The sequence below is a fragment of the Perca fluviatilis genome, chromosome 20 (assembly GCF_010015445.1).
Source record: "Perca fluviatilis chromosome 20, GENO_Pfluv_1.0, whole genome shotgun sequence".
Lineage (NCBI taxonomy): Eukaryota > Metazoa > Chordata > Actinopteri > Perciformes > Percidae > Perca > Perca fluviatilis.
The window spans coordinates 18117139-18133186 of record NC_053131.1 but is presented as its reverse complement, the minus strand read 5'-3'; the positions used below and the strand labels follow the sequence as shown (position 1 = coordinate 18133186).

Sequence of the window (16048 nt, the reverse complement as noted above, 5' to 3'; positions counted from 1 at the left end):
GGTTTACAGTGCTCCCTTTAGCAGTTTTGTGGACTGTTGCATTGCAAACTTTGCTAACTGTTGCTCGTCAAGGCTACCCACTTAGTGAGCTGCTGGCTACAAACAAATTTTCCTTTAGAATAGTTTTGCATTGCCTATAGAGAGATTGCCATACAGAGCTGTGATGTTGAGGCCCTGACGCACCAACCTGACGGCAGGCCGTCGGCAGAAAAGGCAGTCGGACTGATCAGTCAGCTCCCCAAGGTCAAAAAAGTGCCTCGGAACACACCGAAGCGACGCCGACTTGAGCGTACATTCTGCGCGTGCGTGAGACGTAATACATCTTCATAACAGCAAGCGGCGCTAATCTGTATTGTTGCCCAAAAAATGAGAACCGGAAATGACAAACGTGTCACGTGGGTCTGGCTTCTCCCGAATTTCAAAGCCGAGCATTAATGCCGGCTCGTTCAGAATACCATCTCGTATTTTACGAAAATAGTTCACCGAAACGTGTTTCTGAAAACATTTTAAGCGAGAAATAGGCCATGCAGTTGTTGAATCTGTCTTCATTTCAGATCGACAAAGGTCAGTTTAAAAGACTTTCGTCAGATTTTGAGCGCCGTTCATCACGCTAACATAAGTGCACTGATTCGCTAGTCAAGGACTAGCGCTCTACCAATCAGATTGGTCATTGAGTCCGACTGCCCTCCCTCCGATTCAACATGTCAAATCGGCCAAAATTAAGGCTGACGGCCCCTCCGACGGACGACGGCACGGAACACACCGAACAGACATGAGTCACTGACCTCGCCAGACTGTCTGACGGCCGATTATCGAGTTGGTGTGTCAGGGCCTTTAAGGCCTCGCTACTACACATGGAATAGGCGGGGGAAAAAACCCCGCTCTGGGTTGTTTGCATTTCTTTAAACCAATCACAATCGTCTTGGGCAGTGCTAAGCTCAGACGCAGCAACGGTGGCTCTGCAAAATGTTCTTGGTAAGGAACTTGTTTTGGTGGAAAACACCACAAACAATATTAAATGAAATGTAATTGTTAATTGTTCACACAATACAGCAACATGACCTTTTTAAATAAGCTGGATACCTGGTTAAATGTAATTTGCTCTCATCAGTGTATCGCCATGTGTACATTGTCTATAGCAATCCCCACCAATTGGTCCCAAAACGTCCCAGTTAGATAGCAAATGACATAAACATATTCTCATATCATATCATATCATATTCCTCCTGACCTGCTGCCTCTCAGTGAACGCTGGAGGATGCTGACTTAAGAGCAGCTCTGGGTTCCTGCAAAGGCCAATGAGATTTCTTACTGAATAATAAAGCACAAATTGTGCAATGATGCATGCACTTTTATTCACGCTTGAGTGTTTCTATTATTGAGTTATTTTCACTTTGCTTACTGGGTTCTTTCATATTGTTGTGTGAAGTGTTATTAATGTTGATGTTCCTCCCTCATCGCTGAGAACTGTCTCTTTTTGTTTCTCACTCAGAAACTTCTGTGGATAGATGCTTATGCACCCAAATAGTCTGCACTTGTACAGCAGGGGAAACTGAAATGAAATGTAAAAAGTTCAGAAATTATTACGTTTCATTACATGTCATTTAGCTGACGCTTTTATCCAAAGAGACTTACAATTAAGTGTGTTCAACCTTGAAAGTGCAAATTCCAGACAACAAGTAGTAAGTGCAAGTACATTAGCTTTAAATAAGTAAAACTACAAAGAGCCATAATATTATAGATATTAATATTATAATATTATATATACACATATTATTGTCATTCCCCCTTGTTACAAGGGAAATTGTGTTTTATACTTTGTTAGTTTTCTAAAGGCTGCCACAAAAAAAGAGTCTTCACAGGCAATGTGACCTATTTTTTTTTTTAAGTACAACATTAAATCATAACTATGATTAAATCCTTGCTGTTTATGAGTCTTCATTACCATTTATTGTGATGTTAAGTTCACAGTGATTGTTACTCAAGAGCATATTTCAGCTATTACTGAATTAGTTGCCTATACTAGTAGCTTATATTTCGTTTAGAGTATTTCATTTATGAGGAAAGAAATGTTTATTTGAGTAACATTTGATTACTTTTTGTGTTTTAGTCCCATTCTCTCCACTAAGGGGTGCTGCTGGGTTAGAGGCACTGTATTCAATAGAACCAAGACTACAGATCAGTGTGGCCACTTTTATTCCACACATTGTAGAGTGTGGTGATTCATTCATGCAAAAAAGAAAACTCTACAACATACAACTCCCCTCAATAATGTAAAACTTAGAACTCAGTCAGATGCTGTAGAGTTGTAAATAGTCAATATTTTGTACGTGAAATTAGTGAGGAGGGTCGTGCTTTCAGTATTTGTAGTAGCAGTCGCAACAGACCTTTGGTAAAGTTAAATGTAGAGGGTATGTGAAAATAGTTGCCATTAAAATATTAGGCATGAAAGATATTAGGGGGAGGATTTTGCATTTTTCATGTTGAAAGGAGGGTTCAAACCAAATATTAATAACCGTGTCTAGCTTTAAAAAATCTAAATCCAAGTTTGAGACCCCCTCCCCACCCCCAATTAGTTTCACACAATCCGTAATAACCGATTAGGGCGGTTGTGGTATTTATTTCGGTATATTTGCAATCATTAATACATTATTCATATTTAAATTATTAGTTACATCTTATGAACCCTTTCTTATATTGTGAGCCCAGTAGCCTATCTCCCCCTGTGCTTAGTTTAACACATCCTACTCCTGAGGAAAAGCCCACGCCTTGTTCATGTGCCATATACATTCTGTAACTGGCGCGTTTTTACGCACAAAGACACGATGAGCGTCTGGACGTCTCGGTGCGCTCTCTTGACCTCGCTCTGTCTCTTTCTAAACTGTTCAGCCACAGTGTCGACTTTTGAGTTGACGCTGCTTCACACTAACGACAACCATGCACGGATCGAGGAGACCAGCGAGGACTCGGGGAAGTGTCCAGCCGGGGGTCCTTGCTTCGGCGGAGTCGCCAGGAGGTTCACTAAAGTGTCGGAGATCAGGAAAAAGGAGAAGAACGTGTTGTTGTTGGATGCTGGAGACCAGTTTCAGGGAACTGTCTGGTTCAACTACTATAAAGGCGCCGAGGCAGCGCACTTCATGAACAAACTCGGTTATGATGCTATGGTAAATGGTCTTTTAATTGTGTTCTTTATAACGCCCACAGCTGTAGGCCTATATGTTTTTTTGTTGTTTTTTTAAAATATATTTTCCTGAGATAAATTGCTAGTATAATAGCTTTTAAAAGATGTTGTAGTTTTTGATTAGATACTGTAAAATCACTGGAGTTTATTAGTTAATAAAATATGTGTTCTTTTGTATTTAAGTCTTTTGGAAACCATGAGTTTGACAACGGAGTGGAGGGTCTCATTCAGCCCTTCCTCCAAAATGTGAATTGCTCTGTGGTGAGTGCCAACATCATAACTGACCAGACTGGCACAAAGCTCAGCCGCTACTTTCAGCCCTACACAGTCCTAAATGTGGGCTCAGAGAAAGTGGCTGTGGTTGGCTACACCACTGCTGAGACCCCCTTCTTATCCATGCCAGGTACCAGTATATTATGTTGTTTGATTGATGAAGATGATTTAATGTATTTATTGCCTCATTGTTGCATGCAGCAGTTCATTAAGTGAAAGCTTTGTTAGTACAGGAGATTTAATACGTAATGAAACTAGGATTTAAGACACTATCTGGAGTTTTTTCCCCTGTTTTCTAATGCACTATAGAGGTTTCATTTACTTTTCAGCCCTTGTTTCCATGTATTCCCCTGTGTGTTAGGCCAACACTTAAAGTTTGAGGATGAAGTGAAGGCACTTCAGGTTCAGGTCGATAAGCTGGAAACCTTGGGCTATAATAAGATCATCGCCCTGGGCCACTCTGGCTTTGACGTGGATCGAGATATCGCCAAGCGTGTGAGAGGAGTTGATGTCGTTATTGGAGGACACACCAACACATTCCTCTATACTGGTATTTATTATCCTATTTTATTCCGTTCAGTAAGGTTGTCTCTTTTAACAGTATTTTTTTTTATTTAATTTGGCTGCAGAAGTCATTTTTTTCAGCATTCACACTATGCTCAGATACTGTGCTTCATGGATACAACAAATAGGTTCCAAACTGCAAGAGCAAAAGCATGGTTTTACCTTCACTGTCACTGGAAATGAGAAACCGCGTGCACTGCAATCTTTCTTGGCAGGAAAGCACCCATCCACTGAAGTGCCTGCAGGTCTGTACCCTTTTATGGTGAGGTCTAACGATGGGAGAAACGTGCCAGTGGTCCAGGCCTTTGCCTTTGGGAAGTACCTTGGCTACTTGAAACTTACCTTTGACGAGGCTGGGAATGTGGTCAAAGCTGCTGGAAACCCCATCCTAATGGACAGTAGCATTCGTCAAGGTAGACTGCAATGAATGTCAGTAATTACACATGGCCTAAATTTGACTTTTCTGTTGTTGTTGTTTCACAGAAAAAAAAAAAGATTTAACATGTAAAATGACTTGATGTGACATTTAGTGACTTGAATCGCCATGTCCGTCTGTGTGCAAGGAAATCAATAAATAATAATACATTTAAAATAATTTTGGTAATAACTGTTTTGTTCACACAGCTGTTAAAACGCTTGGACTACTACTTACAGATTATGTAAAAAAAAAAATCAACTGCATCTAGTTTACTTCTGTGTCATGTTTTCATAATTCCTTTCCTTACACAAGTTTTGCTCATTCTGTACTCTCTCAGACCCAGATGTCCTTGCTGACATTGAGAAGTGGAAGAAAGACTTGGCCCAGTATTCCTCGCAGTATGTCGGACAGACCTTAGTCTATCTCAATGGGACGTTTGAAGAGTGTCGATTTCGGGAGTGTAACCTTGGAAACCTGATCTGTGATGCTATGGTAATATTTGTTATTATTCAGACAGCTTTAGTTGTTCCCTCACTCTGTTGTTTAGTTCATTAAAGCTTTAGTGCGTAACTTTTTGATATTGATAAACGTCCCTTACATTCAAGTCATTGCCAAATGAGTTACAAAGCTAATTAAGACTAATTAAGATCAGCTCCACACAACTCTCTGTATTTCTCAGTCTTTCCCAAGCAGAGGCTTGAGTGAAAATAATGACCTCTTCTGAAGAGTCCATCATGTTTTTTTACTCCTCCGTGTCCTCCTTGGCTACTAGCAACTGCGTGGAGGGGTGGGGGCGCATGCTCGAGTTTTGTTGTCATTACTTAGAATTCCTCATGGGGGCGACAGAAACTACGCACTATAGCTTTAATAACTGAGACAAAAGAGAAACATTTTCTTTTTGTCACACATGAACACAATATCCTTAGTGAATGCCAACTTCCAAGTGATTGTAAACTCAGATCCTGCCTGTGCATGTTCAGCATTGGGTGGGAATTCTTGGAATTTAAAGGGCTATGGGGCTTTGGAGGGGGCTGAGGTAAATAACAATCAGTCAATCTTTAAGGACAGTGACAAAAGGTTGATCTCCACAACCACAGGAGAGCAACTCTTTTCCAATAAGTTGAGTTTGACTGCTGTATAACATGTTTTCCCCTTTTGCTGTGCTAGATTTATCACAATATAAAGCATTCAAGTGAGCTGCAGTGGAATCATGTGGGCATATGTATGCTGAATAGTGGGTCTATACGGGCAGCTATTAACGAGAACTACAAAAATGGTACGTTTTTCTACAGAAATACTGAGTGCTTTATTACAATGGCCACTTTGCACTGGCAGCAGTTGTGGTTTCTTTTTATGATGTAGCAGTATTTGCCCTTACTAGGTTCCATAACTATGGAGGAGATACTCACCGTCTTACCGTTTGGAGGAACCATTGACTTGGTCCAGATAAATGGATCAACAGTGAAAAAGGCATTTGAACACTCCATTCACAGATATGGAAGCATGTATGGAGAATTTCTTCAAGTCTCAGGTCTGTTTTCTGGTCTCTGTGCTCCTCCACCAACACCTGTTTCAGTCTCCTAGAATAATATTAACTGATTCTTTCTCTGCTCACATGTTGTATTAAAGGAATAATACTGGTAATTACTTGTAGGCACATTTTGTTTCCAGTCTTCCAAGGTTTGTACTTATTACTGATGTCCTTAAGCACACATAACATTCCTCCTTTTCTCTCGGACATTTCTAGGCATTCACATTCAGTATGACCTCTCCAAACCAGTGAACCAGCGTGTAGTGTCTCTGTCCATGCTCTGCACTGAGTGCCGTGTGCCCAAGTACGAACCGTTAGACCCGGAGAAGACATACACTGTGGTCATGCCTTCATACATTGTGGGCGGAGGTGATAACTTTACCATGATCAAGGAGGAGTTACTGAAGCATAACACAGGTGGGCAGCAGAGGCAGTTCAGTTATTGTGTGTGAGATAAGATGAGCATTTACTTTAAGTTAAATGTTTTGAATTTGCTAAATGTATTTAATATAATGTATAAAGACAGCCAGAAATTAAAGATAGTTTCATTTACTTGTTTCCTTAAAGGTGCAGTAGGTAAGACTTATAAAACTAACTTTCTGTCATATTTGCTGAAACTGACCCTATGTTCGAGCAGAACTACATGAAGCAGAACTACATGAAGCAGCAAAAAAAAAAATCCGGCTCCTCTGGCACCTACAGCCTGTAGTGCGATTTGCAAAAATCCAACGCTCCCTGTTCAGATACACCAATGAGGGCCAGGGGGTGTCAATCACTGCTCATGCACGCACATTCATTCTCCCTTGTGGGGGGAAGGGCTTAGGAGACCGTTTTGGGCTTTAGCGGAAAGGGGGGAGGGACTGAGAAGTTGTCGATGTTCAAATGTTTTGCTAAGTCCTGTATCTTCCCAATCCTACCTACAGCACCTTTAATACTCAAAAGAAGAAAGCTAAGCAAAGAGACAGCAATTACCATGACTGCTTTAAAGCTTGCTCGCTATCTAATGTCTCAAAGTCTTTCAAGGTGGTGCTCACTAGTAACTTTTAAATGTTTCTGAATGGTCTCTCTGGAAGAATATCTGAAGCATAAATTAATTCTCCACACTTTTAGTTACCTGTGAAACATCTTGAGAACATATTGGAAAACAGACTCGAGCAGCTGTCAGCCTCAACAACTATTGGACGTATTGCCAATTTTTTTAATTTGTCCAACATTTTGGTTTATGACTTAATGCAAAACTAATGACGTTCCCATCAGCCTTAGCTGTACTTGGTGTTTAGTGCTATTTCTCAAATATTAGCATGATAACACACTAGTCAAAGATAGTTAGTATGATAATCACATGCTTAACATGAGCATTGTTAACATGCTAATGTTAGCATTAGCTAAAAGTTCCACAGTGCCTAAATACAGCCTCACAGAGCCGTTAGCATAGCTGTAGACTCTTAATCTTGTTTTTGAGTATTTTCTTTCTGTGCAATAATTTATAATAACATTATTTTGCATTGGCAATTCCATCATTCGTTGTTATATTTAAATGTCTCACTGTATTTCACTTACTTGAAATTAATCCAAGGACATGACTGCAGCTGTCAGAAGCAAGACACTGTAGTGGCCGTTTATCCATCAGTGATCCTCCCGTCTTAGGAAAGAGTCCCTTTCTGCTCATTTTAAGAGGTTTCCCTCTTATTTAACTCACTCTGGTGGGAATGTTTTATCTAAAGCAGATGCATATTTTTAAAATTGTTCTGCAGCTGTCTCTCACAGATCTTATAGCACTGTTAAAATAGAGAAGAATGTGGTTTTAAGCATGGGAAGCAAGGAGATACAATTTTATTTGTAAAATATCATCAAATACAAACCAAATACTAATCAAAGCTGTCATTTTCCCACCTCTTGCAGGTGACATGGACATTTCTGTTTTGTCCAAATACATATCGGACATGAAACGTGTGTACCCAGCAGTGGAAGGCCGGATCACATTCAGGAACTCAGCTGTCTTTACAGCTCGCAGCCTTGGGTTGTTGCTGCTGGGTTTATGTCTGTGCCTGATCCTCTGATTGACAGTCTCGGGAACTGTGATAAAGGGCACGTTTGGCTGCTTGTAATCTCCTCTGGGACTTGGTTAACTGCCTTTCTATCTCGCTGCCTTCGCTGCCAAGGATAACTAGAAGACAACAGGATTGCAGGTTTAGCCTCAGGGTAGATTTAGTCAATGACTTAAATATGAAAACGGTAAATATGTATTGGATATTACAAATACTTTTGACTTAAAAGTGCATGTAAGTCATTTGAACTATGAATGTATTTTTTCTTGTGAATCTAAAGGTTTATGAGAGTTCAAAGACTGAAAGTGAGATAATGAACAAAGGAAAAGCTGTCGACTGCTATATCTCTTCCTTTCATTACTCATAGAAATGGATGGAAACAAGCCAAAGATTTAAAGTATTCATGCACCTGAATGTGCCTATACATATTATTTTTATAAAGAATATTGCTATTTGAGTATGTCCATCATCAAGTTACATAGTTTTTTGTTTTGTTATGACCATTGCCTTTTTAAACATTTCCCTGTATGCAGACATATTAACACACGCTGAAAAAATTAAATATTGAAAATGGAAATGAAAGGCATTTTCTCAGGTATTCTTTTTTTGACGTATCAAAAAAATAAATGGCATTGTGACAACAATTCATCAATATGAGTCATGCATTTTATATTATACTAGTAGTCCTGCTGTTTATGATTCTTTTTTATTATTATTTAATCTTAGTTGACAAATTGTCAACTAAAACTCAAGCCTTAATTAAAGTGAAGTTAAATTACTTACTGAAAAAAAAATATTATATTGCGATTCCGTTTTAAATGAAAAATCGTTGCGTTGCTAGGCAACATGTAGCTACACACTAAACTGCTGCTGCTAAAAGGGTACGTTTCGGCTACCAATTTTAAAATACTGATAAAAACTGATTGCTCTAAATCATCAAAGCAGTTTGATTTGGATGTATACATTCTTGCGAATATCACTCATCACCCCCCATCACACAAAAGTTTAACAATGTAATAGCCATTGGAGGCTTAATAGATTAAAGACTATTGTCTGCGGATTTGATTGATTGATTTGAATGATTTTGAAATCAGTAACAATCAAAACAAAAAAGCAGTTTGATGGAACTTTTGGCTGCAGTTAAAATTAGTTGTTCTCTTTTAGATTCTGTAAAACTGGTTCCACGGTGACTGCTTTTCCAGCCACAGGTGTTACAGGCTATAATGTGATGTTTTTTAGTAGTTCACATCTGTGGCAATACCACAGTGTGCTCAACAGTATCAAAGTGTGAAATAGTAGAAACAAGTAATTTCTTCAAAGTTTTACTGCAATCAACTGCAGCTGTCAAACAGCACATTTTTACACTGCTGGCTTTTATAGTTCAGACTAATTACACAAGGACCACTGTTATATCATTTATTTATATAACTTATTTTGGAGAAGCCTTGGGTTTCATCTTCTTGCAGTGCCATGTATCCAGATCAGATACTGAACAGGTGATCTACATGTTTTAGGTAACCGAACAAACAAGTCTCTGCAGGTGTTTCAGCTTAGTGTAATGTCTAGAAAGCATGTGAGCTCATGTCCATTGAAGTGTTCGTTTTACATCCATGGAGCCATCACAGCGGTGTCCTTCTGTACCTGCTGAGGAAACAAAAACACAACGTAAGCACTAAAATAGACATCTCTCTGTTGTCAAATATACATAGATTTAAATACAAAATATTATGCTGCTATTAATTACAAATGACACGGGATATCCTAAAATGCATAATAGATATGACGAATTTTATTGCATCTACTTTTAGTGATATGTCATTTGTCAGACATTATCATACAGTCATAGGTTTCACCTGTTAATTAATACCAGGTGTAATAATGACATTAACACATATGATACAGATTAAACTATAAGCCGTATAGATAATGGATGGATGGGTGAATGTTCAGACTATATTTCTTTAGAACCTAAGGCTATTATCTGTTTACCTTGTTTAGCTCAGGGAAAAGTTCTTGAATGGCGATGTCCAACAGCACATATGTCAGCTGAAGGCCAACAGCAGGTAGAGGATGAAAAGCATTAACGCCAGTGATCTTCATATACAACATCCATTCCAGCAGTGAAGTACAAACATGCTGGGGAAATGCTGTGTGTGTGTGTGTGTGTGTGTGTGTGTGTGTGTGTGTGTGTGTGTGTGTGTGTGTGTGTGTGTGTGTGTGTGTGTGTGTGTGTGTGTGTGTGGAATGTAACTAAGTACAGTACAATTTGAGGTACTTGTACTTTACTTGAGTCTTTTCTTTTCATGGCACTTTCTACTTCTACTCCACTACATTTCAGAGAGAAATGATGTACTTTTTACTCAACTACATTAATTACGTTACGAATTAAGAGTTCTGCACACAAAACAGATGTAATTTGTAATTAAAGTATAGTGGTTACAAAGTAGTTATAAATATAGTTATTATTTATTGTTATAAGTCGAGTCCAGCTGAAACGATTAGCAGATTAAACACTTAGTTGATTGACAGAACTGTTTTGATCGTTTCCTCTGAAAAGGGGATTTTTCTGCATGGAGTACTTTTACTTTTAATACTTTAAGTACATTTCCCTTACTACCCTTAATACTTCTTCCACCACTGTATGTGTGTGTGTGTGTGTGTGTGTGTGTGTGTGTGTCTGTGTGTGTGTTTGTGTGTCCTTGTCTACCTGTTTGTTAAGAACTGGCTGTTGCAGTCCATCGAAGAGGAGGCGTACTCCTTCATACTTGGCCTCTTCTCTGATACATTTCCCCAGAAAGTCTAAAGATGAGCAGTTTATGAATTAGCAGAGTTCTCACATCTGCACATTTGTCTTGTGAGTGTAAATGTTGGCAGTAAATTGCTCTACAAATGATAAAACACTACCTGGAAGAAGTGAATGAATACCTGGAATGTAGGTCCTCATCTCATCAAATGTCCTCTTCGCCCTCCTCTGCTTGTCCTGGGCCGATCGAGGCACACTGCTCTCACAGAAAACTGTGTCTGGGAGGGCAAAGATTACATACATCATTTCACCTCATTAAAGTAGCATGTTTCAAGGAATAGTTCAACATTCTGGGAAATACACTTATTCTCTTTCTTTCTCAAAACTTGCCTCTAAGCAGGGTGATGAGCGAGACTAGCCGGTGCTCCTGGACCACCTGGTTCAGCTTGCACCGAAGGTAGTAATCTGTGTAGGCTTCAAGTGTGTTCTTTAACAGGATCCTGCCACCCATTAGCAGGTGGTGCAGCCAGTCCGGGATGTGGAAGACGACTCGGCCTGACAACCATGAAGAAGAAAAAGAAGAAGAGAGAGAGAGGGGAAGAAAGAGCGAGTGAGTGAGTGAGTGAGTGAGTGAGTGAGTGAGTGAGTAATGGGCTTTACAGTATGTCAGGGATCCGGGGTTGTACTTGTCATGGTGGTAATACATGAACACCAACTCCCTACTTCTAGTACAATCCTGCAGCAATGCCTTTTATTCATTTTATTTGTATTCCTTGCTAACTGTACAGTACTTTGCGGCTTTGTTTTTTAACTGGGCTGTATGAATGAAGTTATTACCATTACTAGATTTACCGGCTCTGGATAGTATTCAAATACACTAACTGCATTTTTTTTCCTAATTACAATGCAACAGTAACCTTTCAAACAAACAAATTATCATATTCACAATGCAGATGTCCCATAAAGTTAATGGTACTAATAGTGTTAGTTTAACTTGCAGCTAGCTACAGTTACATAATTTTTTTTGCTGCAATGGTGTCTATCAGCTATGTGATGTTTCCTGTAGAATGCTTTTTGAAAAATTTGGTAATCACTAATTGCAAGCCTATTTATATTCTTGGTAAAAATAAAAATAAATAACACTCAGTTTTTCAGATACAGTGCCTTGCGAATGTATTCGGCCCCCTTGAACTTTTCGACCTTTTGCCACATTTCAGGCCTCAAACATAAAGATATAAAACTGTAATTTTTTGTGAAGAATCAACAACAAGTGGGACACAATCATGAAGTGGAACGAAATTTATTGGATATTTCAAACCTTTTAAACAAATAAAAAACTGAAATATTGGGCGTGCAAAATTATTCAGCCCCTAATACTTTTGTAGCGCACATGCTGCGACATTACAGCTGTAAGTCGCATTGGGGTATGTCTCTATCAGTTTTGTATATCGAGAGACTGACATTTTTGCCCATTCCTCCTTGCAAAACAGCGCCCGAGGCTCAGTGAGGTTGGATGGAGAGCGTTTGTGAACAGCAGTTTTCAGTTCTTTCCACAGATTCTCGATTGGATTCAGGTCTGGACTTTGACTTGGCCATTCTAACACCTGGATATGTTTATTTGTGAACCATTCCATTGTAGATTTTGCTTTATGTTTTGGATCATTGTCTTGTTGGAAGACAAATCTCCGTCCCAGTCTGCGGGTCTTTGCGAGACTCCATCAGGTTTTCTTCCAAAATGGTGATGTATTTGGCTCCATCCATCTTCCCATCAATTTTAACCATCTTCCCTGTCCCTGCTGAAGAAAAGCAGGCCCAAACCATGATGCTGCCACCACCATGTTTGACAGTGGGGATGGTGTGTTCAGGGTGATGAGCTGTGTTGCTTTACGCCAAACATAACGTTTTGCATTGTTGCCAAAAGTTCGATTTTGGTTTCATCTGACCAAAGCACCTTCTTCCACATGTTTGGTGTCTCCCAGGTGGCTTTTGGCAAACTTTAAAACGACACTTTTTATGGATATCTTTAAGAAATGGCTTTCTTCTTGCCACTCTTCTATACCAAAAGGCCAGATTTGTGCAGTATACGACTGATTGTTGTCCTATGGACAGAGTCTCCCACCTCAGCTGTAGATCTCTGCAGTTCATCCAGAGTGATCATGGGCCTCTTGGCTGCATCTCTGATCAGTCTTCTCATTGTATGAGCTGAAAGTTTAGAGGGACGGCCGGGTCTTCGTAGATTTGTAGTGGTCTGATACTCCTTCCATTTCAATATTATCGCGCACAGTGCTCCTTGGGATGTTTAAAGCTTGGGAAATCTTTTTGTATCCAAATCCAGCTTTAAACTTCTCCACAACAGTATCTCGGACCTGCCTGGTGTGCCTTTTCCTTGTTTCTTTCTCTGCGCTCTCTACACGCACCCCTCTGAGACTATCACAGAGCAGATGCATTTATACGGAGACTTGATTACACACAGGTGGATTCTATTTATCATCATTAGTCATTTAGGTCAACATTGGATCATTCAGAGATCCTCACTGAACTTCTGGAGAGAGTTTGCTGCACTGAAAGTAAAGGGGCTGAATAATTTTGCCACTTTTTCAGTTTTTTATTTGTTAAAAAAGTTTGAAATAGCCAATGAATTTCGTTCCACTTCATAATTGGGACCCACTTGTTGTTGATTCTTCACAAAAAATTACAGTTTTATATCTTTATGTTTGAGGCCTGAAATGTGGCAAAAGGTCGAAACGTTCAAGGGGGCCGAATACTTTCGCAAGGCACTGTAGCTTTCATGTAATTTTTCAAAGGCTCGGTGTCTTGCCCAAGGACACTTCCACATGTGGACAGGAGGAATACACAACTTTAGTGACCGATAAATAATAAAATGAATGTGATAAACCCAATAGGTTGGTATGAACATATAACAATAAACAAACTCCAGGAGAACTCCCTTACCCAGAAACATTAAGTAGTCATACAGCCCTTCAACAGTGATCATTTCCATGAAGTAATTCTGATTGTGCCTTTTCTCAGTCAACTCTGATCGGTTGGCATTGTTTTTGAAGAGGTCGTTGAAGAGCTATAGGAGAGAGGGATTTACATCAGACACCTATTTAAAAGCATTATTAGACCACTATTCTTCTCTTCTGTTTCAACCACCTTTTCTAATCTGAGTGACTGACAGAACTCTGCAAATATACAAATAAAATATTAAGAAATATGCATTTTCTACATTTAAAATGAAAGTATTGCAACAAAAGTCTTTCTTCATTTTAACTGCATTCATCCCTGCATTTTGAGGCAATGGCACAATTGTTCTAGAGCTATAGATTTGGTGTTAACAACTATGAAACTAAATTTGAGCGTCAGGGACGACTAACTGTACACAAAGGACAGTACAGACAGAGTCATTCCTTGGCTTGCGGAAAGAGATAAAGAGAGAGAGAATATGAACCTTGGAAATTATAAAATTTGAACACCCAACCTTTTTATCATTTTCCGAGGTGGGGCTCAGGATAGTGAGCTCAGGGCGGCTGGGTTTGGGTTTGGGAGATTCACAGGAGTTGAAAAAGGACTGGATGAATGGCTCCAGATGCTGCCCTTTCTGACAGAGAAACCACAGGACACAATCTGTATAAGTGACGGTATAATTTGTATGGACTGTGAAGGATCTAAGAAATAGACTGCTTAATTGCTGTGATGTGGAAACATTTGTATTGTAGAAAGATGAGATAGAAAGAATCTCTCACACACACACACACACACACACACACACACACACACACACACACACACACACACACACACACACAACACACACACACACACACACACACACACAAAAAAACACAACACACACACACACACACACACACACAATGCATTTCTTACCTCTTTTATCAGTTTGCTGGGAACTGACTTAATGATTTTCCCTGTGAAACATAAATACGTTATCTCAGTGATGTATCGTTCTGTCACGTTTTGCCTCTGTCTGAAACACAAATATTATTTCACTGCAACCCAATGTCAGGCTGTTCAAACATTTTCACAGCGTGTTTGACACGTTCTGCTGTTCAAACACAATCCATCTCACTGCTCTCTGTCTCAGTCATACCGTACCCAGGTTCACATCAGGTAACATCTTGTCCAGGAACTGAGACTCCATACTGTACGGGGACAGGAAGTCGGCGAGGAGCTGACTGTTACTCAGCTCTGGGTGCTGCAGAAGTTTCTGCAAAGAAAACACATGTAAATATACTCCGCTGTAAGCTGTGCTCTTCTATAGTGGAACAAAAGAGGACCTTGAATCAGTGCTGTAGCTTTCAAATATATTAGACATTAGAAGCTACGCTGAGAAGGGGCGGACTGGCACAAAAATTCAGCCCAGGCACCGTAGTCACACCAGCCCACATTACCATGCAGCCCCACCCACGGACACGCATATTCACTAATCCTACATTTGTGTACAGATGGTGAAATAATATAAGCAGTACCTTATGTAACAGATTTTTAAACATTTAATGTAAGTAACTGGAAAACAATGCTTACTATTTTTTAAAGAGCACACGTTTATACCAAATGTACACATACTGTTTGTCTGTTTATGCCGTTTGTATACTGTCATTCTCTACAGTATGTTGTTCTTAGTTGTCACTGTCTGTCTGTTCAATTGTCCGTGTTTCTCTCGGTTGACACTGTATATATTGTCTGTTTGGTTCTCCATCTTTTCATCTGTTTTAACTCTCTAACTCTGCAATATTAATATGTTTTTATGCCTGTCTGTTATTATACTTCAGGGTTTCTCCTTGGTCAGAATTGGCCTTTAATTGGGGGAACACATAAAGCAGGGGGGGGTCTGGTCTCCCCCAGGAAATTTTGAGGGTAAAAGACTTCAATTCCTGCATTTTGATAAATTTTTGGGCACTGATTTATGGTAAAAACGTCTATATTTATGGCAAGGAAATCACAAAATTCTGGTGGCAGGTAACAATTTAAAGTACAAAATATAATGGAATATTATTATATTCAGTAGTCCAGTAAGGCTTTCACATCCGGGACATGGGCCGGATACGACTACACTTGACCCCAAAGTCCAGTTGTTAAATTAGCATGAACATGGCTTCATGGTCACTTTTTTTCCCCAAGGAGTACGTTTTGCTCCCAAGTTGAAAAATGTAGGATTGACTTACAGAGGCTACTGCTTTTACTGCTTAATTGTACAATAACACAATCATGTTATGGATACAAAACGTTGTGAAGTGTAATGTTTTCTACATTCTATTGATCAAAAATG

The 16048-nt window shown here is 39.5% G+C and overlaps 2 protein-coding genes across 13 annotated transcripts in view; one reads left to right on the top strand and one right to left on the bottom strand.

Annotated features, from left to right (window-relative positions):
- Positions 1 to 2778: 2778 nt before the first annotated feature.
- Positions 2779 to 8663, top strand: LOC120549177 (snake venom 5'-nucleotidase-like). Its single transcript, XM_039785873.1, has 9 exons — positions 2779 to 3164; positions 3365 to 3584; positions 3816 to 4004; positions 4234 to 4431; positions 4774 to 4928; positions 5604 to 5712; positions 5818 to 5967; positions 6184 to 6384; positions 7870 to 8663. The coding sequence occupies exons 1-9, from the start codon at positions 2826 to 2828 to the stop codon at positions 8025 to 8027; spliced, it is 1719 nt and encodes a 572-aa protein (XP_039641807.1). The 5' UTR covers positions 2779 to 2825; the 3' UTR covers positions 8028 to 8663.
- Positions 7775 to 16048, bottom strand: part of LOC120549176 (sorting nexin-14-like) — a 23403-nt gene continuing 15129 nt past the window's right edge. For 7 of the 12 annotated variants that reach the window (XM_039785861.1, XM_039785867.1, XM_039785860.1 and 4 more), the window contains 9 exons: positions 14875 to 14986; positions 14647 to 14687; positions 14240 to 14359; positions 13711 to 13834; positions 11149 to 11313; positions 10920 to 11036; positions 10723 to 10814; positions 10005 to 10061; positions 9325 to 9659 (listed from right to left, as the gene is read on the bottom strand). In XM_039785861.1, coding sequence (XP_039641795.1) covers positions 9618 to 9659; positions 10005 to 10061; positions 10723 to 10814; positions 10920 to 11036; positions 11149 to 11313; positions 13711 to 13834; positions 14240 to 14359; positions 14647 to 14687; positions 14875 to 14986 — 870 coding nt within the window. In that variant the 3' untranslated portion in view covers positions 9325 to 9617. Of the gene's footprint in view, positions 8135 to 9324; positions 9660 to 10004; positions 10062 to 10722; positions 10815 to 10919; positions 11037 to 11148; positions 11314 to 13710; positions 13835 to 14239; positions 14360 to 14646; positions 14688 to 14874; positions 14987 to 16048 lie in introns of those variants that run through there. The other 5 variants (XM_039785865.1, XM_039785869.1, XM_039785871.1 and 2 more) reach the window with 3 other exon arrangements.